The 25,961-nt window shown below is 44.8% G+C and overlaps 1 protein-coding gene across 2 annotated transcripts in view; it reads right to left on the bottom strand.

The window, feature by feature from the left end:
• The window catches only part of SEMA3F (semaphorin 3F), a 170,581-nt gene extending 145,017 nt beyond the window's left edge, over positions 1–25,564 (bottom strand). For both annotated transcript variants that reach the window (XM_042451542.1, XM_042451541.1), the window contains exons 1-2: positions 24,918–25,564; positions 10,276–10,435 (exon numbers count right to left, since the gene is read on the bottom strand). In XM_042451542.1, the coding sequence (XP_042307476.1) occupies positions 10,276–10,387 (112 nt within the window). In that variant the 5' untranslated portion in view covers positions 10,388–10,435; positions 24,918–25,564. The remainder of the gene's footprint in view (positions 1–10,275; positions 10,436–24,917) is intronic.
• Between the last annotated feature and the right edge of the window lie 397 nt (positions 25,565–25,961).

Below are 25,961 nucleotides of genomic sequence, written 5' to 3' on the forward strand. Positions count from 1 at the left end.
GGGAATGGTACCCACGCAAAGAATGCTGCTGTTATGATCTGAGTTCTATCATTCAAAGGAAAGGAAAAACCCTGCCCTCTTCAGTTGGCTTTCAGCCTGCTCCTCCTTCAGAAGCAGCAAAATCTGCGTTGACAGCGCACAGTTTTATCTTGATAACTCATGGCATTTACAGTGCTTTCACTGCTCTTGTACTGGAGTGAACTCCTTGAACCACAGAAAATTGTACTTCCCAAGCAGGTGGTATGATTGTGTATACTGCTAAGGCCATGTGGCTGTTTCCATGTAGTGCACAGAGCTGCTGGAGAGCAGGAGATGAGGGGTTCTCATTCTGATTCAGTAGCAGTGGCCTGGGTGTTCCCACTGAGTGCAAGCATAAACACTGACAGAGGCAGAACAATAGGCTTTGAACTGGCTGCAACAGGAAGCGAAAGGGGAAGCTTGTTCATAGCTCTCTGGTGCTGCATTGTTCTGCTGTTTACACAGAGGCTCAGCAACACGTCCAGTTTGGTTATCCAAGTGAGCTTTCTCTGCTGGCAGCATTGCCTCCGTCCCAGGCAATACAATCTTCTCAGGCAACAATCCATTAACTCAAGAATTAGGGAAGGTAGGATTTGTCTTGCTGGATCCTGCCAAGGCTCAGCAAGTCCAGAACTTACTTTCTTCTTGCAGATGTGCAGACTTTGAAAATTTAAGAAGGTTAAGAAGAGCCCCAGCATTCTGTTTCTACAGCAGATGAGCAGGCACTTCTGGGAAGCCCATAATGACTGAAGCCACCAATTCATGTTTCCTGGAGAGTGGGAAAGTTGCAGGTTTGGACAACAACCCCCAGAATCTTCCAGCCAGTGGCAATACTGACTGGGGGATTCTAGCAGCTATAGTCCAAAAGTACCTTTTCCTGGTTCTAGAGCAGCGTTTCCAAAAGTTTGGTCCTCCAGGTGTTTTGGACTTCAGCTCCCAGAAGCGCTTGTCAGTCCTGGCCCACAATGAAGAATTCTGGGAGCTGAAGTCCATCAGAACCAATGTGTTCACCTTCAGGGGGTAGTAGAAATTTTAACATCACTACTTTACCTCATCTTACAGTTACAGAAGGACTAAAGGAAACTCTAGAGCAAGGGTTCCCAAACCACTGCTCTAGGAACATTGCTCTAGAATTTCTTCAGGTCCTTTCTTACTGGTAAGATGAAGTAAAGTGGTATGGTTAAGATTTCTACTACCCCCTGAAGGTGAACACATTGCTTCTGATTCTCAGAAGCTGAAAGTCACAGAAGTCCATCATGGCTGGATTCCTAGCATATCTACCTCCTTTCCTTGAACCCAAGAGCTACCAGTGATTGACCCAAAGTGGTATATTCTACTGTGCTTCCAGGACTACATAGTTTAGGATAGTAGATTCAGGAGTAGGAGTCGGTTGGGGGAAATTCAGGTCATTGCTAGAACAGATTAGATATAGCCTGAATATATAATTTTGGTATTAAGCAAATGGTTTTACCACAGATATGCCGGCCCAAAGGTGTCAACAGGTAAATAGTACATGTGCTTTATGACACTCTTTTGAAACATTCATGCTCTCCTTATAAGACTAACATGAAAGCACAAAAGTCGCAGGTCACTTAAAGTTTCAACACCTATGAGCATCTGGAAGCCTAACACTGGCTGTAAACAGGAATGAAGTTAAGAAGGTTTGCCTCATTAATCACTATGCCTGCTTGCTAAAGAATAATGAAGGAGTAAAGAAATAAGAGGCTAATCACATGGTTAAAGTGCTAGCTCATGAATTCCTGTTGAGGCAGTCAGGAAAAGAAGGGCACCAGAACATACAAGGTGAGCACTGAGATTGGTACGGATGATAAATCTGCAGATTTACAGAAAGCACATACCCCAGGATATGCTGCAATTGACTGAGGTTTCTCAGAAAGCGTTTACCTCAGTTCCGGACACACAGTTTTTCTCTTCCATAGTGATGGTGCTCACTATGGGGACAGACAATGAATGAACAACAGGCCCATCCTTTCAAAATTACCAGGCTGCATGATTGCTGCCAGCACCACTGTTGGTTCAGCAGCACCACTGCTCCTATGATTTGACCAGGCACCTCCATACTCACAGTCCATGCTATCAACAACATCCTGGCATCATTATTCTGGGAACTTCCATATCCAGTGCCTCCTATTCACTGTCCCCAAATTTGTTCTTTCCTACTTCAACATGGAATTATGGCCTCTTCCTGCTGCTTGGTTAATCTGCCAAGTAAAATCCAGGCCAAGTGGGAGGAGGTGTTAGGTGCATTAAATCTCTCACCTTTCTCTAAGCCCTGGCTGCCGTTTTATTGGCAGAGTTGGTGGCCTGGGCCATGTTAACAGCTCCCATTGCCTAACTTCCTCCTCCTGTTCCTCATCCCCTCTTCTCTTCGCTCTCCACCTCACTAGAAAGAGAAACATCATACGGGCATAGAAATTGTTGACTCATAGGGGTAAAAGCTGATTAAAGACAGCTCATTTTACAGTGCTGGTATCTCAGCTGGCTTTTAGGCAATGAGTGAGGTTAACTGGAAATAACTTGAAATAGTGGTGTGAGGAAAACAGAATGCATGGCAGGAGGGTTTTTCTAATTTCATTGCAGGTTAAAAGGTCAGCCAGGTGATACGATATTTCCTCTAAAAGCTGCTAGTCTTCATGGTTTCATTACATCTCATATATTTAGAGTGTTCTAATGCACAACTATAGTCAAGCACAACTTCCGGTTGTTAAAGGCAATCTATACCAGTCTTTAGGTCTATAGGGAACTCTCCAGAGGTAATATGATCTTATAGATAAAGGAAATTTTTGCAGTTCATGTATTTATAACTCCATAAGATTTGACAGTTTTCTACTTTACCCAAATACAAGCAACATACATCAGCTAAACAAAGCCAAATTAAAGCAATTAAACCTTAAAACAACAACACCCACCATATAAATTAATATACAGTATCAACTCTATTAAATACAGCAACACAGAGGCTTCATTATGGTGGTCAGGAGTACAGATGGCACTGGGTGACACCACATGGGGCTGTACATCTAGTGGGGAGGTACACCCGGTGGAACTGCTGCTGCTGTTAGGTGAGCAAGAAAGGGCACCAGCCCCCTTTCTCACTGGCTCTCTGGAGGCCACAGCATCACCTCAAGCAGTGCTTTCGTTTAGAGTCTGGTGCAGCAGCCACACCAGACCTAGGCACACCTCTCCCCCACAGCAGTTGGGTGGGAAGTAGGTGGCTGGTGGGGGGGCAGGGTAGATAAGCAAGGCAGCAAGCAGGAAGGAGGCTGGGCCAGTCTACACACACACACACACACACACACACACACACCCTGCAACCCTTTCCGGGCACATGCCACTGGGCATTAACAACACTCAATTGTAAGAACAGCCCTGTCCCTATGGTGTTCACAACTAAGGAAGTTGAGAAGGTCTTTAGCTTAGAAATATTAGCTTACCATTTATTTAAAAAAAACAGAGAAGGAACCAAACAAAACTGATTTATCCATTAAAACTGATGATCAGGCCCATATATAAATATGTAAAAGATAGCAATAATCTGTGCTTTCAGAAGAGCGGTGTTAACAGACATACATGTGTGACATCTCTATTCATGTTATCTAGATGGGCCTCTCTTAGTGTCCATTTCATAACACACACACTGTGGGAGTAGCTTGTGCTAAAAGGTAAAAGTAAAGGTTTCCCCTCAATATGAATGTCTAGTCATAACCAAGTGTAGGGGGTGGTGCTAATCTCCATTACTAAACTAAAGAGCCAGCATTGTCCGAAGACAACTACAATGGTCATGTGACCATCATGACTACATCCAACACTGTTACCTTCCCACCAAAGTGGTACCTATTTATCTATTTGCATTTGTATGCTTTCAAACAGCTAGGTCAGCAGAAGCTAGGACGAATGACGGGGGCTCACCCCATCATGGGGCACTTGGGCTCGAGCTGCCAACCTTCTGACCTTACGACTGTCAGAACTGGCATCTTATCCACTAAGCCACCACATCCCTTTTGTGGTGCAGTTTGTGCTTCTGGTACCACACAGAGAATTTTGATCTAAGTAATGGGTTTCCTTTGATTTTACTCATGAAAACCCAGCTTCTACTGAAGGCTTGTCCACACAATATATAAAAAAGCCCAAAACATTCCTGTACTTACCTGTTTAGAAGATTCACGGGACCAAAACAGGTGGAACACAGGTCTAATTCACACTCCAGGTTGATCCTCCAGAGTAAAAAAGTCTCCTTTTACTATGGATCAGGACAGAAATTCTGGAGAATCCCCTGGGCATGGAGACGGCAAGCTCCGGTGGGAGGACAGGGGAAGGAGGGTTGACAGGTGGGCAATCCATTACCACTTCCCACCCAAACTTCCAACTCACCACAGCACTTTCACTTTTGAACTCATCCGGTTCCTTTGGTGCCATGCCTTTTGCAGATGTACTGAGTGCATATTAGCACAACAATACCATCAGTACAGTGCATCAATGCAAATTTATTGCATGAGCACACAGCTACACAACAATGTGTGCAGACAATGCAGCTGGTGTTGGCCCACTGTGGATGCTAGATATGCAGACTGCTTGCCTCTTTGTGGATCCAGAAGCCCCAACAGTAAGCCAGGTTTTCTGACAGTGCAAACACAAACCACGATGCCATTCATAAGACCACCTCACAATGTTTACTCAGTGTCTGCTTTCCTGTGGACACTGTAAAACATGGAGGCAGTGCTGTGATTGCCAGCCAGCATATACAGGCTTCCATGCAACCACTGTGTGCTTGACCACAACTATTTCTTTAGCAGCTACACACAGTTTTGTCATAAAACTGTTGCCACAGCTGTGTCACAGGACTGTGATGGTGCTGCTCCCCAAAGTTAGCATGGGCTTATTAACAATATGTCTGTTTTGGTCATGGGAATCCACCCGGGATGACAGCAGGATCAGGCCTCTCTGGGAAAATCACAGCTGATCCAAAAGGAGACCCCAACAGACCTGGAAGTGAACATGTACAAACATTTCTACTGCATACCATGCTTAATAATGCTTATCCGTCCAGCACTAATCCCACTGTCCCTGGGCACGCAGGCCAGCTCAGGAATGGTAATTGCATTAAAGCATGTGTTGCTGGATAAGTAGTGTATGGTTACAGCAGTGCAGCAATACCACACACAAAACAGCTACTTCTCCAGCAAAAACAGGGCACATATGAGTACAGAAAAATGTCAGACAGCAAAATGATTACATTTCATCTTTTTCTGCAGAGCTACGTTAAATTATTCTCTATCTGTTCTCAAGCAGAGAGACAGAAAAAAAAAAAGAAATACTAGAAAGGCAGACAGACAGGCAAAAACAGATGCATACAAATAAAAATATAATGCAAGTTGATAGGTACAACCCAGAAATTTAGATCAGATATCTCCTAGCAAGTAGAAGGCCATTACGGTATAGTGATTTGAGTGTTGAACTAGGACTGTCAAAGATCAGAGTTCTCATTCTACTTAGCCATAGAAACCAAATTACACTTTCCTCATTTTAGAGGAAAGCAATGGCAAACCTCTTCTAAATAAATCTTGCCAAGAAAACCCTAGGATGTAGTAGCCATAAGTCAGAGTTGACTTGAAGACACCTAACATCAACAAAGGCAACTGCTTCCCAGAATTCCTAAGGAGGCTGCTTGTTGCTCCCTCTCTGTAAGAGATCATTCTCTCCAGCTCCCAGACATTCATAACTCTGTGATAGGTTCTCCAAGGCACCAGTCCTTCCTTCTCTGAATGCTTATACCTTTCATGTTACCCTTGTTGCTCCAGCATTTAATGCCCTTGAGATGTTTGTCAATTGTTCCCTGGAGTCAAAGTTTATCTAAACAGTATGCCTTCTAATAATCCTTTCTGCCTCATCTCTCATTTCCTGTGGCTTTCAGTCTCTTTCCATCTTAGACACCACCCAAGTTCTCCTATACCCCTTTGAATGTCTTTCCAAGTAACCTTCTGCTTGGCTGTCAAGTCTCATGATTTACTGTCTATTTCTGCTAACTTTTGTCAAAGTACCAAAAACTCTGGAGCAGCCAGGTGATACCGTGAAAAACAACACAGAAATTTCCCACTTTTTTGACTGTGAACCAAACCTTCTCATGAAGAATCAATGGCACTATAAAGAGACAAAATGGATTTTCAAAGTCATTGCTTTGCTCTAAACTTCCTCTGCTGGACACAGAAATCTTTTAATAAGCCAAAAGAAGATCTCAACATGCACATGTAAACCTTAGAACTTGAAGACAGATTGTAGCATATTTCTGTCTTCCCTGGTTCTCTGATGAGACTGTTCATAGTCCAAAATAGAGACTGGGTTGTAGAGATGGACATTCAGAATGCTTTTCTAGCCAGTACAGGAGTAGACAAAGATAAGGTATAGAGTGATGAAAGGCTAGTGCTTCATTCTCAATCTTTGGTCCTCCAGATGTTTTGGACTTCAGCTCCCAGAAGCCCATGCCAACAATAGCAATAGCAAGTACATTTCCATAACAAGGATAACAATGAGGATTTCTGGGAGCTGAAGTTCAAAAGATCCGGAGGATGAAAGACTGGAAAGGACTGGCATGCCTAATATCTCAGATCAAGCATAGCTCTGTATTCGGCTTTCCATATGCTTGACCGTTTAACTTTTTTTACAGTCCTAAGTAGGTAGCAAAAGGAAGAAGTGCACCAAATTACAGGTGGCGCTTCACACTTTGCAAGCGGCCTGCCATCAGTTTGGTGGGACACATAAATTGCACAGGAGTGCACTGGAAGAATAGTAAAAAGTATTACAGAATTAAATCCAGATAATTTTAAATGTTGGCTTGATATAATTATGAGTGTTGGGCTAGTCTTTTCCTGACTCACTGAAAGTGGATAAAAAGAGCCTTTAAAAAACAACTACTGTACATAAATCAAGAAGGGCCAGGAGGAAGATCTCACAGTATATCACCACTAGAGAAAATCAACATCATTATGAGAGAGCCAGGGTGGTGTCATAGTTTGTGTGTTGGACTAGGACTCTGAGAGACCAGGGCTTGAATCCCTGCTCAGCCATGAAACCCACAGTCTCAGAGGAAGACAAAAACAAATCCACACAAAACAAATCTTGGGCAAAAGAAGCCATGGGCTAGTCTACACTTAAATGTATCATCTGCATTGCAGACCATTTCCATATATTCACATCAACGGTTAATTGTCTTCATTTTCTTGCACAAATTTGCATCTATCTGCATCTCTTCACCCTACTTCTGCAGAAAATGTGCAGCCATCCAAATGCATGCAAAGTGGACATATGTGTGATAATGCATATTTCTGCGGATTTCAATGGATACTCCTGTAAAAAGCCTTTTTCTGCAGACATTAGGAGGTTTTTTGAGGGGTTTTCACACAAAAAGCCAAACTCCTGCAAATTATGTGTGGCTGGATCACACTCTATCGACTGGAATCAGGAGTATTTTGATTGTGTAGACTAGCCTCATGATAGGTTTACCTTAAGGTTGCCATAAATCAGAAAGGACATGAAGGCGCACCAAAAAACTTCACGTCTGTCAGAATTTAGCCCACTGACAAATAGCTAACCATCCTTGGCTAATGAAAATATTTGTTATTGACATGACTAGCAAAGTTAGGATGAGCAGGGATGCATAAGAACGCCTGTCTTTCCATCACTAACTCATCCCCTTATGATAAACTGCCATTTTTCAAATTCCTTTTAGCCAAAGATCAAAAGTAAAATGAAACATTCTTTCTTTGCATTGCAAAGGATATGAATGGAACAGGTCCTTTACATTCATAACTTAACACTGCAAATTCCTGAACAAGTACTTGATTAGAGTAATGTAACAACAATACTTGACATTTGTATAGCACTTCAAGAGTCTGAAGTGCCTCATATGTATCATCTGGTCGTAATTCTTAACACAATCCAGCACAGTAAATTAGCATGACTACCTACCTTCCCCAGTTGCTGATTATGGGTAGAATATTTAGAGCAGCAACTATGCTTGTTTCTGTTTATTTCTCTACCTGGATGAGAGTGTGACAGAGGAAGCAGGCCAGGCATGGCTAAAATGTGGCTTTGCTCTAGATCACCATCACTATGGTTTCAGAACATCCTCCAGACTGGCCGCAATTATAGTTCACAAACATGTGAATTCTCCTCTGCTGAATTTAATAGCAAGCCCACAGTCCTCCATCATTAGATGGTCTTCTCCTGGCACTGCCAGACCCAACATCTTGTTAGCATGGGACTATTACAAACCCACTTATGATAACCCAGAAGGAACAAAAATAGCCCCAGAATTGCAATTTGTGTGTGTACACTTCCTTAAAATATCACATCAAACAATTTTCAAAAAGACAATGGCTCTCAAACAAGTGCGTTCACACATTAGGTACAGGCCAATTCATATTTGCTGCAAATGAATCTTTCTTAAGCTTCTTGAAAAAGCCAAGCACAAATGAAGTTATTTGCACTTCAAATGACCATGCAATGGAGACCATCACTTTCAAATCTCAACCTCCCCTCCTAAATGATGATAACCACAAGATAAATACATCAAGACCGCTAAGCATCACATCATTCTGTAAGGTGAAAAAGAGAAATGGGTCTTCACTCCTGTTATTTTTAGAAACCCCACTGTCAAAATCTTCTGATGCCCTGCCCACTTTCATGCAATTTTATAGGGCAAAACTCAAAATCAATGAGGGGAGAAGCATCTATGTAATATGCCATGATCCTGGCAAACACAGAGGTTGCAGTCGTTAGCAGGTGCAGGGCATGGTGTAGGTGGTGTGGGGAGCAGTGTGGGCAGTTGGGGGAGGACAGAGGGGGTAAAATGGCCACAGGTGCTGTAATGATTAAGGATGGTGCTAAAATCACAACTGTGCTTTTTAAAAAAACAAAACAAAACAAAACTGTCTCTATCAGGAGAGAAAGCTGACAGCATAAAAGACCATTATTCCAGCATAAGCAGGATTCCTCCCAGAGGTTGCAGCCTGAGATGCACATTTGTCAATATTCCTGAAGGGAAAGGGAGTTTAAGAAGAGATGGGTGTCTATAGTACAAACACAGTATATTCCTAGTTAACAGTCGTATACTGGTGTTTCTTTGTAGGGGCAGCTGTTTTGGCCATTAAATTAATTCCAAAATACACAAGCTGGCACCTTTAGTAGGCCAACCAGAAAGCACAAAAACATTATGCTCCCTTTTGAAACTCACTGGCTTCTTCATTAGGCAAAGGTAGTAAAAAAAAATCATGCAGGAGAAACAAAAGTGGTGCTGTTGGAGACACATAAACCTGTAAGTTTGCATCTTTGGTTTTGCATGTTTCAGCAAGAGTGTTTTCATGAAGGCTGATCATGTTAGCCTCCTACCTCTGAGGCTGACCTGCTACCTCAGTGCCTCACACCAGCTAACCCAGAAACTTTAGAAATGGGACCTCCCTCAACACCTGTCCCCTCCTCTGTCCAGGCAGGAGGAGGATTCATGGAAGCACTGCAGTCCCTTCCTAGGGGTTTAATGTGTGACATGCTGCCAACTCTTTCTCAGCAGCACACATGGCAGGTTGGGTTCACTGAGCTGTCAATCAGCTGACTGTAATGGCAGCCATGGAGCCTGACTCTACAAAAATCCAAGGAAACTCCATAAGCTGCAGGGCCAGTTATCTCCAGATGGAGAGAGAAACTGAAGTGAAACACATCATGTGCTTGATTGATGCAGGCTGGCAGCCCAGTGGCTTCTTCAAACCTATTCCAGATAAAGTCTCCTTCGCACTACTCATGGCAGTGATCTCAAGGCAATATGCTGCTGAGGATAGCTTTCCTGGAAAGACTGGGAATGGCCATTATGATGAAGCTGCAGGGTGGTGCCGTGACATTTTGCTTTGTGAGTGAGAAGCCACTGGTGCTCCATCTTTCCCACCCCCAGAGTCAGGATGCCCAGTATCCAAAGCTAGCCAAGTTACTTTGGTATGTGAGATAGGAACAAGCTCTTCTCCCCAATCCTGGCAGCAAAAAAACCAACCAAAAAACAATTTTCTTCCTTTTCATGACATATTAAATTCACTGAAGCAGCTGTTCCACTTTTCCCTATGATAGGGCTGGCCCTGTGAACCTGAATATGCTAGATATAGGACTTTCACCCAGCCACTGATTACCAGAAAGAGTAACCCAAATAAGACCACCACCACAGAATAATGCTCCTTCAACCTAGAGAATAGGCCTTACCTTTGAAAGTGAGTTGCACCCTTGGTGTAGCAAACAAGTAATCCTTGGCATAGGATGGCCACCAACCCACAAACAGCAGGATGGCCCAGAGCAAAAAGCCAACCAAGGGCATGGTGGAGAGAGCCGTTGATCCCAACTCCAGGCAGAATTCTTAAGCAATCTACAAGAGAGGAAGAAAGAGGAGACAGAAGCATTGTTATGATGAATGGAATATGAGACTTGCTGAACAATTGAATTTTCCCTTCTCTTTAAGGCCACTGGATTCATCTGACCAACTTCTAGAAGGAAAAACATGCTGGCTTAAAAATGTACCAATCTATACTTCAAATATATGATCCTGTTCCCCAATGGCCCTTGTCAGTTATCTAAATAGCTAGACTGTATTTCAATTATTACTCCCAACTAGAGCAGACACAACTAGAGCAGACACAATGAATCAACTGAAGTATTGTTTTACAAAGTTCTCGTTGATTCATTGGGTCTATCATACATGGCACTAACCAGTGGATTTAAGTTCTAGTTTTTGAGTGGGAAAGAGAGTCTCTTTCACCGATACATTTCACCCCATTTTTCCTCTCCCCCTCTTCAGCCTGTTTTAGAATTGTGGAAGTACTTTTTGACAGGTGGAAATGCATAAATGTTCACTTCCAGTTCAGGTGGTTGGGTAAGGAGGAAACACTCATGGACCTAAATCAGACCAGGGCAAATGGGGAGGGGTGTGAGAAAATGGCAAATCATTATTGCATTAGTCATTTGGAGCCACCAAGATTTGAAAGGGTGTTGAGGACATGGTGGAGGGCAGGATTCAGAAGGACAGACATGATTGGTTGAGATTCATAGATGCATGTGGCTGCTTGAAGCAGCCCAACCCTGCTTTGGACAGACACCGACATGGCAATACCCAAAAGGCAGTGCACCTCTCTCTTATTGGTGAACTGGGCTCCATCAAATTGGGTTCACACTGTATCATGTTTCTGAAACACAAGTCTCTTTTCACCTCATTCTTTGTCATTACGGAATATTCATGATCTAGGATCAGAGGGCCATCAAAAATGCCACTGTTTTAACTGGAAGACAAACCCATACCAGTTACCATTTGGCTCATGCGTTACATTTCTCTATGAGCAAGTACTTTTTTCTCTCAATGTGAATGAACCCAGTGGAGAAAATATAACACAAATCAATCCTATTGTATTATACAGTGAGGGCCAACTTGTATAAACTGTTGGAGTTCACAAAATTCTGGACTTCAATCTCATTTTTCTTATTATTTGATTCTCACTGATTGTCGACTGATTGATTGATTGATTGATTAAATTTATATCCGGCCTTTTTGTGAATAATGGCACTCAAGGCACCTAACAGAAAAGACAATGGAACAAAAATAGAAATACTGTACTGTTAAGGAATACAAACAGCTTCAACACACATTTCAAACTCAGCAGTAAAAGGAAATAAGCATCCAACCACTTAAAACTACTCAAACTGACAATTTCCAGTATGAAGGAAGACGTCTTTATCCCCTGCCAAAAAGACTAGGTTCTAGTCCAGCATGCCCACCTCCTCATCGGAGAGAGAGTTCCAGAATAATGGGAAATCTGCAAGGAAATGCATTGGCTAGGTCCAGGAAGGGGTGCAGTTGCAATACGAGCTGGCTGAATGCTCACCCTATTGTTGTGTGCCTTCAAGTTGTTTCTGACTTACAGCAACCCCTAATCACGGTATTTTCTTCGCACAATTTTGTTCGGAGGAGGTTTGCCTTTGCCTTCCCCTGAGACTGAGAGAGTGTGACTTGCTCAAGGTAATCCAGTGGGTTCCATGGGCGAGCCAGGATTTGAATCTTGGTCTCCAGAGTGCACTCCTGGCTATTGTCAAAACCAAGTTCAAGGCTAAAACCAAGACTAACTCCTGATGGCAAAGCCAAGTTTTCTTGGGGAGTTTATCCCAAGCCCAGAGCCCTTCTCTGTCATTTGACTGACCAGAAGCACCTCTGTCTTGCTTGAGTTTCAGTTTGTTTGCCCTCATCCAGTTTTACAATTGTGGGCTTCTTCTCTGGTCAGTATTGAGTTTATTATAGTACACAACTCACACCTTGGATAACCTTCTAGAAAAATTATTCGGACTAACTTCAACCCATTTTTGTTTCCCTCTGTGTTTGATGAGTCAGCCTTTTTCTATTTTCTGGGTTTGCTTGTGAGCTTTCAACCCTGAATGAGTCTTAGTGTTCTGCAAATATTTCCCATCCTAAAGATTGCAGGGAGAAAAAGAAAACAACTATAGAGCATGCCATAGAGAACGTAGAGCTCATTGGAATGAGAGACGACATTTTCCCTTCTTCTGTGTCCCACACTCACCTCCTTCTTGGGTGACAAGGTATCCAAGCAATGAGTGAGTCAATGTGTGAGTTTCAAGTAACATTTATAACATCAACCTTTCTGAATCTGTATGCTTGAGTATAGCCATAGGTATCACCAAGAATTAATGAGTGATACGTGTCAATATTGATAGTTTCAAGAAAACTGTGATAGGTTTGATACCAGTATCATGCTTAGAAACATTAATTGCAAAGATAACAATTCTGGAATTCTCCAATGGCCATGCTGGCTGGGGATTCTGGGAGCTATACTCCGTTAAACGATCATTTCCCAAGCTCTGCTCAATTACATCTTGTGGGCCTTTTCATCCACTGAACTCCATCCAGGGTCACTGCTCCTTTCTACCACTGAAGCATCAGAATTTCCCACTGTAGTTGGAAAGAGCACGCAGATGGAATGAATGCCAGGCCTGCTGCAATTAACAAGCTCACATGAGGCTCTCATTTGGTAAAATAAACAGGGTTTGATTGAGGGGCAGTAATCAAGTCGTCTCCTTCCAGGAATGAAAAGAGTCCTTATAGCCCTCATCCTATGACTGCCAGAGACAGCAGCCCACCCACTAGGGGTTCCCCCCACCACTAGAAAGAGTGCCCCTTCCTAGCAGACACAGAGGGGCAGAGAAGGATGGAGCTGCTGTGACTCCTGCTAAGCATGCTACCTCTCTGCCCTCCTGCTGAGCAGGGAAAGGCAGTGAACCAGGGGAAGGAACAGTTGTACAGTAAATTTCTCCAGTCAGGAGAAATCTGGACTTAATTATTTAAAGGACAAAAGTGAGGTGGGGGTGGGGAGAAGACAAAAAAATCTTCCTTAAAAGTAGGACTATTAAAAAAAAGCAGTTGGTGTGTACCAGACCAGCTGAGTTCCACTGGGGCTCTGAGCTGGAAAAAAACTGACAGGCCTTCCTCAATAGAGTGCCAGGGGCCCTATGAAAGTGGCTAGCCAGAATCCAGAGGGGATGGAGTTGTGTGTAATTTACAACATTACCTTTGTTCATCTCAAAGTGTAAGTTGTCCATGGCTTTCTCTCATTTCAGCTAAAACACACAAATATACTAACCACTTCCTAACATGAAATGCACTTTTGCACTCTATGCCCCCCCCCCCCCCCCCCACTAGCTGGAACCACGGAAAGCTTCCTGGTCCTCTGTTTCGCCAGAGGAAAGGGCGTCCATACCACAAGCAGTCTTTTATGTTACCTATGGCTACCTGGGCCACTAACCACAGCATAATTTGTCTGCTTTCTGTCATTTCAGTTTGTTGGAAGCTTACAAACAAGTTTCTCCACTGTAAATGTAAATTACCCCATATACTGTACTATGTCAATATAGCTGAACACTGCACAAACATACACATACACAAACTTTGCAGTTTGCTACGCCAGAAAAATTGCCATAGTATATGATATAATATGATATAGGCCAGTGCTTCTCAGGCTTTCTGATGTGGGGTAATGGCAATTACTTTCTTCCAATGTGTCAGGGAATGGTATCATATTTGTGTCTGTTGGCTCTAACTATTTCTTTTTTTCCTGGAAATTTACTGCAAATCAGTTGCCAATAGCATGTGGACTGCATTGGTCCATGGACCACCACTTTGAGTAGCACTGGCATAGGCCATATTACACATAACCCTGAGAGCCACCATAGTGTACTAGTTTGAGTGTTGGAGTAGGACACTAGGAGATGAGGGTCCAAATCCCCACTCATTCATGGAACCCTCTCAGACACAGAGGAAAGCAAAGGCAACCCCCTTCTGAACAAATTCTGCCAAGAAATTCCCATGACGGGTCCACCTTAGGGTCAACATAAGTCAGAAATGACTTGAAGGCACACAACAACAATATACAGCTCTTAGTGACACCCAGAACCCCGTGTCTTCCATGGAACAGGATGGCTTTGGTCTGATCCACCTTCCCTGGAAAGGAAATACATGATTCCCCTCAGTGATTTTAACTGTATTTGTTATGGGGGTGTTAGTGCTTGGATTTTTTACGGTCTAAGGAGATGGACCATGGACCATGTGAAGAGATGTATGAAACAACCAGAAACACTACTGCAGTGCACACTTTCAAAACCACCCAATACTATGATGGCAACATGTCCATGCTCTCTTGCCTGTGTAATACAGACTGACGGCATAGGCAAGGCTTTGTACAGTGGGCCCTCTCCTTACGCGGTGATCCTTTCCAGATCCTGCCATGTAAGGGAAAATCCACCTATGCGCGAGCCCCATAGGAAATAATGGGGTGCGTGCATATAAAATGTAAAATGTGTCTGCGCATGGCGCGGGCATACTGTATTATAAAATATGGTTCCAGTCATTGTAAGCAATATCTACTATATCTATGACGTCTTTGGAGGATAGTCATGTTATCACTTGCAGGAATGCAAGCTTCAGGCCAGGTTGGTATTCTTGCAGCTTAGAAATGTGATTGGCCTGAAGCCTTTTGGTAAACCCAACTAGAACAGACCAACTGAATCTGTAGGATTTATGTAAGTGTTGACTCACCATTCAACAGGACTGCTAATTGGAACTACCAATGTGATTCAGGTCACTAGAATCATATAATCATAGAGTTAGAAGAGACCACAATGGCCATCCAGTCCAACCCCTGCCATTCAGGAACACACAATCAAAACACTCCCAACAGATGGCCATCCACCTCTGTTTAAACACTTCCAAACAAGGAGACTCCCCCACTCTCTGAGGCAGCATATTCCACTATCAAACAGTTCTTACTGTCAGGAAGTTCTTTCCAATGTTGAGATGGAATCTCTTTCCCTGTAGTTTGAATCCATTGCTCTAGGTCCTATTCTCTGGAGCTACAAAAAACAAAACTTGCTCCAACCTCAGCATGACATCCTCATTTTGTATTTCAGAAATCTTTTAGAGTGAAGCTCTGCCAGCTTTTTAAAGTTCTGGACATTGTTCCCCTCTGCATAGGCAGCAGGTAGTGTTTTGTTCTACCTAAGCTTTGTTAGGACCTTTGGATGCAACCTGGGCTGGCCCTTCCACCAGGCAATGAGAACCTGTCACAAGCAGAATATTGGAGGTGCCACTAAATGGCAGCCAAATGTTAACATTTTGTTTTGTTATTTATTTTTTTAATTGTCATAGATGGGGAAAGGTACACAGGAGGTTAACTGCCTCTTTTGCCTAAATAAATTGGCTGGCTTTGGATACTATGCATCATTGTAAACCTTGATGGGAATTTTGGAATGAAAAGTGACATAGCAATGTCTTATTAAATAAATACAGTACTATACATCTTAGCATGGGTTGATGGGTGGGTACCATTTGCTGTTCTGCTTCAGGCAGAAAAATGTTTTGCACTGATCCTGGATGCCTCCTATGGTATTGAACCACAGCCGTTGTATTGCTATTAGAAGGCAGATCACTGCAGCACAAACTCCTCCTCTGCCTTCTCCCCACACCCATGTTCATGTTGAGACAGAAGAAACTGGTCCTCCCCTGCCCTTCCCACAGCACATGCTGTACGATCAACAATGCAGGAATGGATCATAAGGTCTGATGCCTTGCTTCCCTGCCTCATCAGGAATATGGTCACAATAGGCATACAAAGAAGACCACCGTTTTTGTTTTCTTTCTGTTCTACTGTGTGCACATATAGATGCAGTTATACATCATGCTAAAATTAATCAAACAAAGGCTGCATCTGCACTGCAGAAATAATGCAGTTTGACATCACTTTAACAGTCATGGCACAATGCTATGGAATCCTGCAATTTGTAGTTTGTTGTGGCACCAGAGCTCTCTGGCAGAGAAGGCTAAATAGCTCACAAAGCTACAGCTCCCAGATTTCACAGCATTGAGCCATGACAGTTAAAATGCTGTCAAACTACATTATTTCTGCTATGTAGATATAGCTAATGTGTCTTCATCTGAACAAACAACACTTCTCCAGTTATTTAAAGGTCCTCCCCTTAATGAAGTGATTAATATGCATCCCCATCCACAATAAAGGAGACACAAGAGACTGCAGCAAATATAGGACTATAGTACTGATCTCCCACACAAGCAAAATCAAAATCATGCTCAAAATTCAGGAATATAGGCTCCAATTATATATGAAAAAAGAGATCCCAAAGGTCCAAGCAGGGTTCAGGATAGGAAGAGGCACTAGCGATTACATTGCAAACATACGATGGCTAATGGAGTGCACCAAGGAATTCCAAAAGAAAGTCAGCATGTGTTTTATAGACTATAGCAAAGCCTTTGACTTCATAGGTCATGAAAGGCTATGGAATGTCCTTAAAGACATGGGAGTGCCAACACATCTGATAGTCCTGATGAGGAATCTATATTCAGGACAAGAGGCTACTGTCAGAAAAGAACTCGGAGAAACAGAATGGTTCCCAGTTGGCAAAGGGGTCAGACAAGGATGCATCTTATCACTCTACCTGTTCAACTTATATGTAGAACATATTGTAAGAAAAGCAGGCTTGGACATAGGAGGAGGAGGAGTGAAAATAGGAGGAAGGAACATCAACAATCTGAGATATGCTGACGACACCATAATACTAGCAGAAAACCTCACAGACCTCAAACAATTACTAAGGAAGATCAAATAAGAACGTGCAAAAGTAGGCTTACTGTTGAATATAAAGAAAACAAAAACAATGACCACAGAGAATTAACATAAATTCAAACTAGACAATGAGGAAATAGAAATAGTAAGAGTTCTCATACGAATTATTGATAGAAATCAAATATTGATAGAAATGGAGACTGCAGCCAGGAAATCTGAAGAAGGAGGGCAGCTATGAAAGAACTAGAAAAGATCTTAGAATACAAAGATATACAACTGAGCACAAAAGTTAGAATCATACAAGCCATTGTATTCCCCATTACAGTGTATGGATGTGAGAGCTGGACAATGAAAAAAGAAAATTCATTTGAGCTGTGGTGCTGGAGAAAAGTGCTAAGGATCCCATGGATGCTCAAAAAGGGTCCTAGAGCAGATCAAGCTAGAAATCTCCCTGGAAGCCAGGATGATAAAATTTAGGCTGGCGTACTTTGGACACATCATGAGAAGACATGGATCATTAGAAAAAAATAATAATGTGGAGAGAAGAAGAAAGAGAGGGAGGATGCATGCTAGATGGATGGACTCTATTAAAGAAATCACGAGTATGTTCTCTCAAGAGCTGGGCAGAGCAGTAGAGAACAGAGGGTCTTGGAGATATCTCATCAGGAGTATTGTCATGGGTTGAGATCGACATGAAGGCAGTTAACAACAACAACAACAACAACAACAACAACAACAACCCCTGTTAACATGGTATCAGAAAGAAAGAAAGAAAGAAAGAAAGAAAGTTCCTTCCATCCTGATATACAGCATATTTATTACTAGCAATGTAGCCAGTTTAACAAGCCAGTATAGCATAGTGGCTTCAGTTTTGGACAACAACTCTGGAGATCAGGGTTCAATTCCAGCTTGGCCATGAAACCCACTTGGTGACCTTGGGCAAATCACATGCTCTCAGTCTCAAGAGGATGGCAATAGCAAACCTCCTCTAAACAAATCTTGTCAAGAAAACCCCATGATAGGCTCACCTTAGGGTCGTCATAAGTTGGAAACAACTTGAAGGCACGCAACACACAAGCCAGTTTAACAGAGATTGTCAGGCTTTTTGTGGGTTTTCCAAGCTATGTGGCCACGTTCTGGAAGAATTTATTCCTAGTGTTTCGCCTGCATTTGTGGCTGGCATCTTCAGAGGGTGTTGATACAGAAGTGTGTGGCCAACACCTTCTGAAGATGCCAGCCACAGATGCAGGTGAAACGTCAGGAATAAATTCTTCCAGAATGTAGTACATAGCCCAAAAAACTATGAACGCAGGCTGTGAAAACTTTCGACTTCACATTCACCAAAACAATTTGCTGTAAATTCTCTCTCTCTCTCTCTCTCTCTCTCTCACACACACACACACACACACCCCTAGGGAAAGGAAACCCAAGCACAGGCCCTTCATCCTGCCACACTGTGAGGAATGCTTAGGGTGGGAATGACTCAACACTGCCCCCTCTGGCTCTTTGGCAAGATGGAAGGAAGTGGGGGTTAATGACAGAAACAAACTTCAGGGATTTCACAGGAAAATCCTTAGAATCAGTCAAACAAATCCAGACTGGCTCTAAGTAAGGATGTTTGGAGGAATGGATGGGCCCCCAAGAGAATGCAGCTTTCTTCAGCTGTGGGCAATACAGCACAATTGCAGGAGTTAAAAGTTTCCCAGGGGCAATATATCATAGCAATTTCCTTTGCGCTAGGTAAATATTTGTATTATTTGTCTCTCCTTCTGCACACATTTGCACTTCCCCTTTTGGAGATTCTTCACTCAGCACATACACATCAGGCCCTTCTGGAAGCAGAATGTCTAAAAACCAAATTACTCTGTGAAATAAAAGCTACAATCGGCTGCAGTTAAAGCAAACCCCTGCCAGCCTTGGGAAATAGTTCTGGCAAATCCTTATATTGCATTTGGATTGCTGTTGTGTGCGCCAGTGAGAGTGAGATGGCAAACAAAGGAAAAGCGGTGGAGGCAGGAGGGGGGGAGAGAAGAGGAAAAGAGAGGAGGAGGGAAAGAATATCAGGAAAAGAAGAAGCAGGCAAGGAGTGCAAGAGACAGGAGGAACAGAAAGCTGGGAGAGGAAAGCAAAGAAACCCAGAGAATGCTATTGTCCAGAAGCGTTCCTTGGCTCTGTCCTTTCAGTCTCCCTGATGATGAGAGGCTAAAATGTCAGTACAGAGGCTTAGCAAGGGAGGACTGTGCCATGCTTGGAGAGCAGGGGTCCTTTTACATACGAAGTAGAGCCAGCTTTCAGCTTCAGTAAATAAACAGTGATTAATCCAACCACTTTGGAGCTGAGATCATAACAGGAGAAAGGAAAGGCCAGGGACCCCTCCGGCTGGCTCCTGGTGCATCTGGTCAGGAAAAGAGGGGTGCCTCTGATCAATTTCAGTTTGTAAATGTCAGCCCATGCATTTGAGCCTCCTGAGAAAGGCGCTTACAGAGTACAGGAAATGTTGGGGGAAAGGCAGAAAAGAGAGTGTGTGGGGTGGGAATCAGGAATATGAAAGGAAAGTATTAACAACTGCATGACTAATATGTGGATGCACCATGGATGGAGGGTGATGCCAGCAAACTCTTTACAGCTTCTAGCCAAGGCAGGGGGCTAATAACTTTACCAAATCACACTGAATTGCAGCTGTATCTAAGTCTCGGGTGCCCAGTGAAACGCTGCAATATTATTACTTTGCTCTCCTAGGAAGGTCTATGCGGACTGACATAATCCTCCCACAACAGTTTGTTCTACCTGGTCAGTTATAGTGGATATGTGTGTAGCTGTGTCTCACAGCCTTGCATCTGGGAAGAAGGGGAGCAGAGATTTCTCTAGGCAACCTTAGCTTGGGTCTAGGTTATCAGATGGATCCATCAGGTGGATGTCCCCATATGATTCTACCGGTATTTTGAGATCTTCTGGGAGACCCTGTCCCACCATCCTCACAAGTGCATCTGGTGGGAACACAAAAAAGAGCCTTCTCAGTGGATGCTCCCAGGTGCTGGAACATCCACACCCCCATAAACACACCAGCTGAGATCTTCTATATTACAGCAAAATGTAAGAGATCCACATGTGGAACTATGCTACAGTCAGCCACTGGATTCACTGTGAAACTCCTGGACTCACCCTCAGTGACTACAATGCTGCACAACTATTCCACAGATAGGGAGTTGAGGGGAGGTCAGTAAAATGCCTGACTATGTCCCCACAGGTAGGCACAGAGTAGATCATCCATCCTATGGAATCCTGGGATTTGTAGTTTGTTGTGGCACCAGAGATCTCTGACAGAGAAGGCTATATGTCTTGCAAAACTACAAATCTCAACTACAAAAATTCCATATCACTGAGCCATGGCAGTTAAACCAGTGTCAAACTGCATTAATTCTATAACCCAGATGCAGCCCTAGCCAGTCTTTCCCTAGGAATCCAATAATCCAGGTATTCCTCAAATCATTCTCACCAGCACAGGTTAAAAATGGATTATGTGTATAAGTATTTCCATTTACTAAAGTTTACATCTTAACACGTGACATTTTTATATTTTTTTAAAAACTACTTGCACTTCCCTTCATCTTTTTCTGACAGATGTAAATGTTGTTAACACAAAATAGACTGTAGTAGAGAAACTGACAGTATAGTCTGGAGAAGGTTTACATTTGCATCACAATAGACCATTTTAAGAGCGCGCCAAATGAAACCCTACCCTGTGAAAATACACTGTGCGTTGTGTGTGCAAGGAATAAAGCATGGGAGAGCCAATTTTGATTCAAATCCATGTTCTAGCTGTCGTTACGTTTTATATTTAAATTGCAGACCGGAGCAATGGAGGGGGTGGAAAGCACCCTCCACACCAAAATGCCCCTCCTCTTGCAATGATCTCAGCCTCATTTGTGAAAATTGTGTCTTCCACCAGCAGCGAGAGGGAAGCGGGGCGACACAAGATAAGGGTAGAGCAAGAAAGCAGCCACCTGCTGGCTTATACCGGCCTCCTCCTGCGTTTTCATTACAGCGGCAATGTTTACTTGATTACTCAGTTTGATTAAGTGGTTTTTCAAAAAACACAACTCTGACTAAAAGGGGATCTTGACTAACTGAGAAAGTTTTTTTATTGTGTTTAATAAAAGTATTAATTAAAAAATAAATGACACACAATGTGTACCATTTTCAAAAGGACCACTTCCAACAGGTCTCTCTCACACAGTGGTTCGAGTGTGGTGCAGTGGTTCGAGTGTTGGACACTAGGACTCCAGAGAACAGGGTTTGAATCCCATCTCAGCCATGGAGACCCACTGGGTGACCTTGGGCAAGTCACATTCTCTCAGCCTCAGAGGATGGTGACGGCAAACCCACTATGAAGAAACTTTCCCATAACAGATTGGCCTTAGGATCGCCATAAATCAGAAATGCTTCGAAGGCACACAACAATAAGCTGAAAAGACTGGTCATAAATTTGAGCATATCTGGTTGGCGCGGGGTATCTGGCAGACCCCCTCTTCTGTTATGAGCTTGCTTGTGATTTGAGGTTTTCACCAGAGGCCCTGCTGCATTTCCCCCACCGTGAGAGGGGCAGCCAAGACAAGACCCCCAGAAGTCACTCTGGCTCCACCTCTGTTGTGCTTTGGCTTCCATAATGATCTTTCAAAGATATAACTGTGTTAGTCTGGAAAATCAGTATGCAAAAGGATCTTGCCGCTGCTTTGAGACTAACTGGAAGAAGCTGGTAGCATGAACTTTCGTAGACTTGAGCCTCCTTCCTCCAAACGCATCTGAGGAAGTAGGCTGTGAAAGGTCATAGGACCAACTTCTCTCTTTCAGATACCCTCAAAGGTGCTGCAAGATCCCTTTGCATAATACCTTTTTTAAAAATGGATTTTAACTTTGCTTTGCTTTTTTTAAAGTGGCTTATCTGTCATTTTACATCGCTTTGGAAGCCCTGGTGGTCAGATCAATTAATACACTATTATTATTAAGTAATAGTAATTAGTGAACCAATTAATATTTGCATAACAAAGTTGGCATTAATAGTATTAATTAACAGAAATTAGTGTTAACTAATAGAAATTGACTGACTGCGGATTTTGACTTTTTGTAAGAAGGGATCTACTGACCAGGACACACAGGGCGGCCAGAGGTCCTCCTTTTCTAGGACATGTCCTACATTTCAACCTTCTGCCCAGGAGGAATCTGAAAGTCTTCCGTTTGAAGCCTGACTAAGAAGCATGAATCTATATTTGTATGAGTGTTTTTTCTTGACTGTCCTACATTTGGTGGTGCCTCTGTGGTTAGGACACCTGGTCTCCCTCTGGGGAGTTGGGCCTGGGGCTGGAGGAGGCGCAAATGTTAGCGGAGTGAGTGAATCAACCCACTCAGACTCACAGGAAAGGAGTAACACGCTTTGAGGGGAAGGAAGGACACTCCACTTTCCCTCCACAGAGCAAGTCTCCTTCTTTTTGCAGGGTGAGAAAAACGGGAGGTACTAAAACAAATGAGAGAATTCAAAGAGTATACTGTAGTCAGTCTGTAGGATCAGTAAGTAGAGAGATCTTGCAGCACTTTTCACTGAAAGAAAGAAGTTGGCAGCATAAGCTTTCCTAGGCTTCAGTTTACTTCCTCAGATGCATTTGGAGAGTACTTGCCTATAGGGAAACCATCCTTGCCCACAGGGAAACACTGGAGGATACTTGCCCATAGAGTAATATGGGGTAGTGTGGTTTCTCTATGGGTAGGTAGGATATTCCCGCGGGGAGCTGCATTTCCCCCTTAACATTAAGCTCCTGTGGGCAAGGATGGTTTCCCTAGGGGCAAGTCCCGGGATGCTCTTGGTTCTGGTGGGTGTCAATGCCCCTCTTCCAGGCGAGCTCCTTTCTCAGCCCAAAGGCTGCTCCTCGCCTCAGCCTCGCCCCCAGGGAAAGGCGGGAAAGGAGCCAGCGAGGCAGCCAAGTGGGGCAGCAGGAAGGCCGGCCAGGGCAGCAGGAGGGAAGCAGCCCCACAAAACCCTGCCGCCTTTCCTCTGCCCCTCTGCCCCCTGCGATGGCCTTTCCCTCACAGAGGCAGAGAAACCGAGCGGGAAGCGGGGAGGGAAAGGAGGTGTTGTTGTGGGCCTTCAAAGGGGTTTTCTGGGCCGCTTTCTTCAAGAGGGGGCTATGGAATTCTGGGAGCTGGGGTGTATTGTGGCGGGGCTCTCTCAGCCTCTGTCTCAGGTGAGAGCGGCCCAGAGCGGGGCAACGCCTGGCTCTTGGGGGGCTTTGAGAATCCGAGGCAATGTAAGGCGGCGGAAGGGAAGTCATCTTCCCCGGCCGCTTCTCGCCCTCCAGTCCGGAGATGAGCCCCGCCGCCGGCCCAGGAGAGAAGGAGCGGACCCACAAGGGGACCCAGCCCCGGCCTTTTGGGCCTCCCACCTCTCCGCCTCCAAACAACCTGATCGTCGGCACCAATAATCCGGCTTGACTGGATGGCCCTCGGGGGTCTCGTCCAACTCTTTAAAGATGCAGTGATTTAAGTGCCATGGCTCCATGCTCTGGAATTCCAGGAAAGGGATTCTGTTGGGGCACCAGAGCGGAGCTTCCCCGAATTCCAGAGCATGGAGCCAGAGCAGTTATACCGGTATCAAAGCGGACGACTGCTGCGGTGTAGATCCAGCCCCGCTGCGACCCCCCGAGCGCGCCTTCGGGTTTCTCCCAAATCGGGGCCACCTTGGCTCCCATCCCGAAGGGCTCCTCCATTTCCTTTCCTTGCTTTCTTTCTTTCAAAGGATTTATATCCCGCCTTTCTCCCACAAGGGACGGATTCAAGGCGCTTCTAAAACTGAACTGGAGGGGATGGATGGATATATATGTATGTATATGTGTGAGTGTATACATACACACACAAAACACAACCCTCGCTGCGAGAAAGTGGAGCCCTCCTCCGCGCCAGTGGGCATTTCTGGGGGGAAATAATAATAATAATAATAATAATAATAATAATAATAATAATAATAATAATAATAATAATAATAATAATAATAATATCATCCCGCCTCTCTGTGCAACACAACCGGGGCGTCCGGAACCCTCCTGATCACTTTTACTGTGTGTGTTTGTGTTGAGGGAGAAGAGGGGGGGAGGAGGCTGAGCCTGTGTGTGTGTGTGTGTGTGTGTGTGTGTGTGTGTGTGTGTGTATCCTCGCAGGGAGGCTTGCGTCGTCGAAGAGGCCGCTCCAAAGTTTGCGCCTCCTGGCCCCAGTCCTTCCCCGACGGACGACGGGCCTTTGGAGCCTTATATCCTCTCCGATCCCTTCGGTTTCACCCGCCTTAGGTCCCGTTGTGGGAGAAAGGCGGGACAGAAAGCCTTGCAAAGAAATCAAATACATTCGCAGCCAAAATAATACACAGCCGTCCCGGGCCTTGGTCCGCACCCGCGTTCAAAGGGCAGAGAGGAAGAGGTTTGGCCCCGCTTTAACTCCCCGTGGCTTTCACCTTTCATCTTAGGACGTTTGCCCCCTTGAGGTTTTAGGGGGCAAACGTCCTCCATCTGGCGGCGCCTTGTCCTCCTTTGCGGTGAGGAGGGAAGGCAGGGAGGAGAAGGGGGGGATTGTATTTTATTACTGTTGTAAGCCGCCTCGATCCTGCGGGAGAGGCGAGATACAAATACACAAAGTCTTGTTGCGGCTGTTGTTGGCTCTCCTTGCCCGCCCAAGACCTACCTTTCTGGCCGGAGTCGCGGATGGGACCAACGCCGTCCGTCTGGAGAGAGCGCGAGGGCTCCGGACCCGAGCAGCCCCTTCGGCCAGCTCCACAAGTGAGGAAGAGGAGGGAGGAAGGAGCCTGGCACCCCTTAGGCCCGGCACCCCCAAACGGGCACCAGCAGCAGCGGCCCGGGCACCGCCATCCCCCTCCGATCCAACTAATCAAAGGAGGCGCCCTCCACAATCCCGGCTTTCCAATTCAGGACCCGAGGAGATCTCTTCGCCAATCCATCGAGAGAGGTCGGAGAGGAGGAGGAGGAGGGGGGACCCCCGAGGCGGGACTCCTGCTTCTTCTTCTCCTTCTCCTTCAGAAGCTGGACTTTTGGCTTCTCTCCGGCCGCCCAAGGCTGCTCCGTCCTCCGCCTTGAAGTTGGCCGCTGGCAGGCCGAGGGACCGGCAATAGGGACGGAGGGGGGGATATGGATGAAAGGAGAGGGAGCCTGGAGGAAGACTAATAATAATAGGAAGGGTAGTAATAATAGTAATAAGAATGATAGGGGGCCTCCTTGGCAGAAAGAAGCGGGGCGCACGGAGGAGACACAGCCCCCAGCCTCCTCCTCCTCCGATGGGCGACCACACCGCTCTCCTCAATTCGCCCCTTTTCTCTCCCATCCAGCGCCCAAACCCTATTCAGTCCATTGGCTTCTCCTGCCCGTCATTTGCATGGCCCCGCCCCCGGCCCCGCCCCTGGGCAAGGAAATGGGGGGCTGGACCCACCGGTGCCACCCTCCTCCTGCTCCTCCTGCTCTTTTCCCACCTGTATGCCTCCCCTCCGCTGGGCTGGGCTCAGGAGGAAGAGGGGAGACGCGGAGGGCCTGCGCTCCTTCGCCCAGGAGGGTGGGCCAGACCCGTCCTCCTTTTCCAGGACACCTCCTCCGTTTCCATCTTCTGTCCAAGAGTAATTGCCCACAGCGTCCTCCATTTTGAGCAGGGCTTGAAGAAGCATGGCTTTTCCACTTCTGGGAGTACTTTGAGCTTTTGTGTGTGTGTGGGGGGTGTCCT

The sequence above is a fragment of the Sceloporus undulatus genome, chromosome 2 (assembly GCF_019175285.1).
Source record: "Sceloporus undulatus isolate JIND9_A2432 ecotype Alabama chromosome 2, SceUnd_v1.1, whole genome shotgun sequence".
Lineage (NCBI taxonomy): Eukaryota > Metazoa > Chordata > Lepidosauria > Squamata > Phrynosomatidae > Sceloporus > Sceloporus undulatus.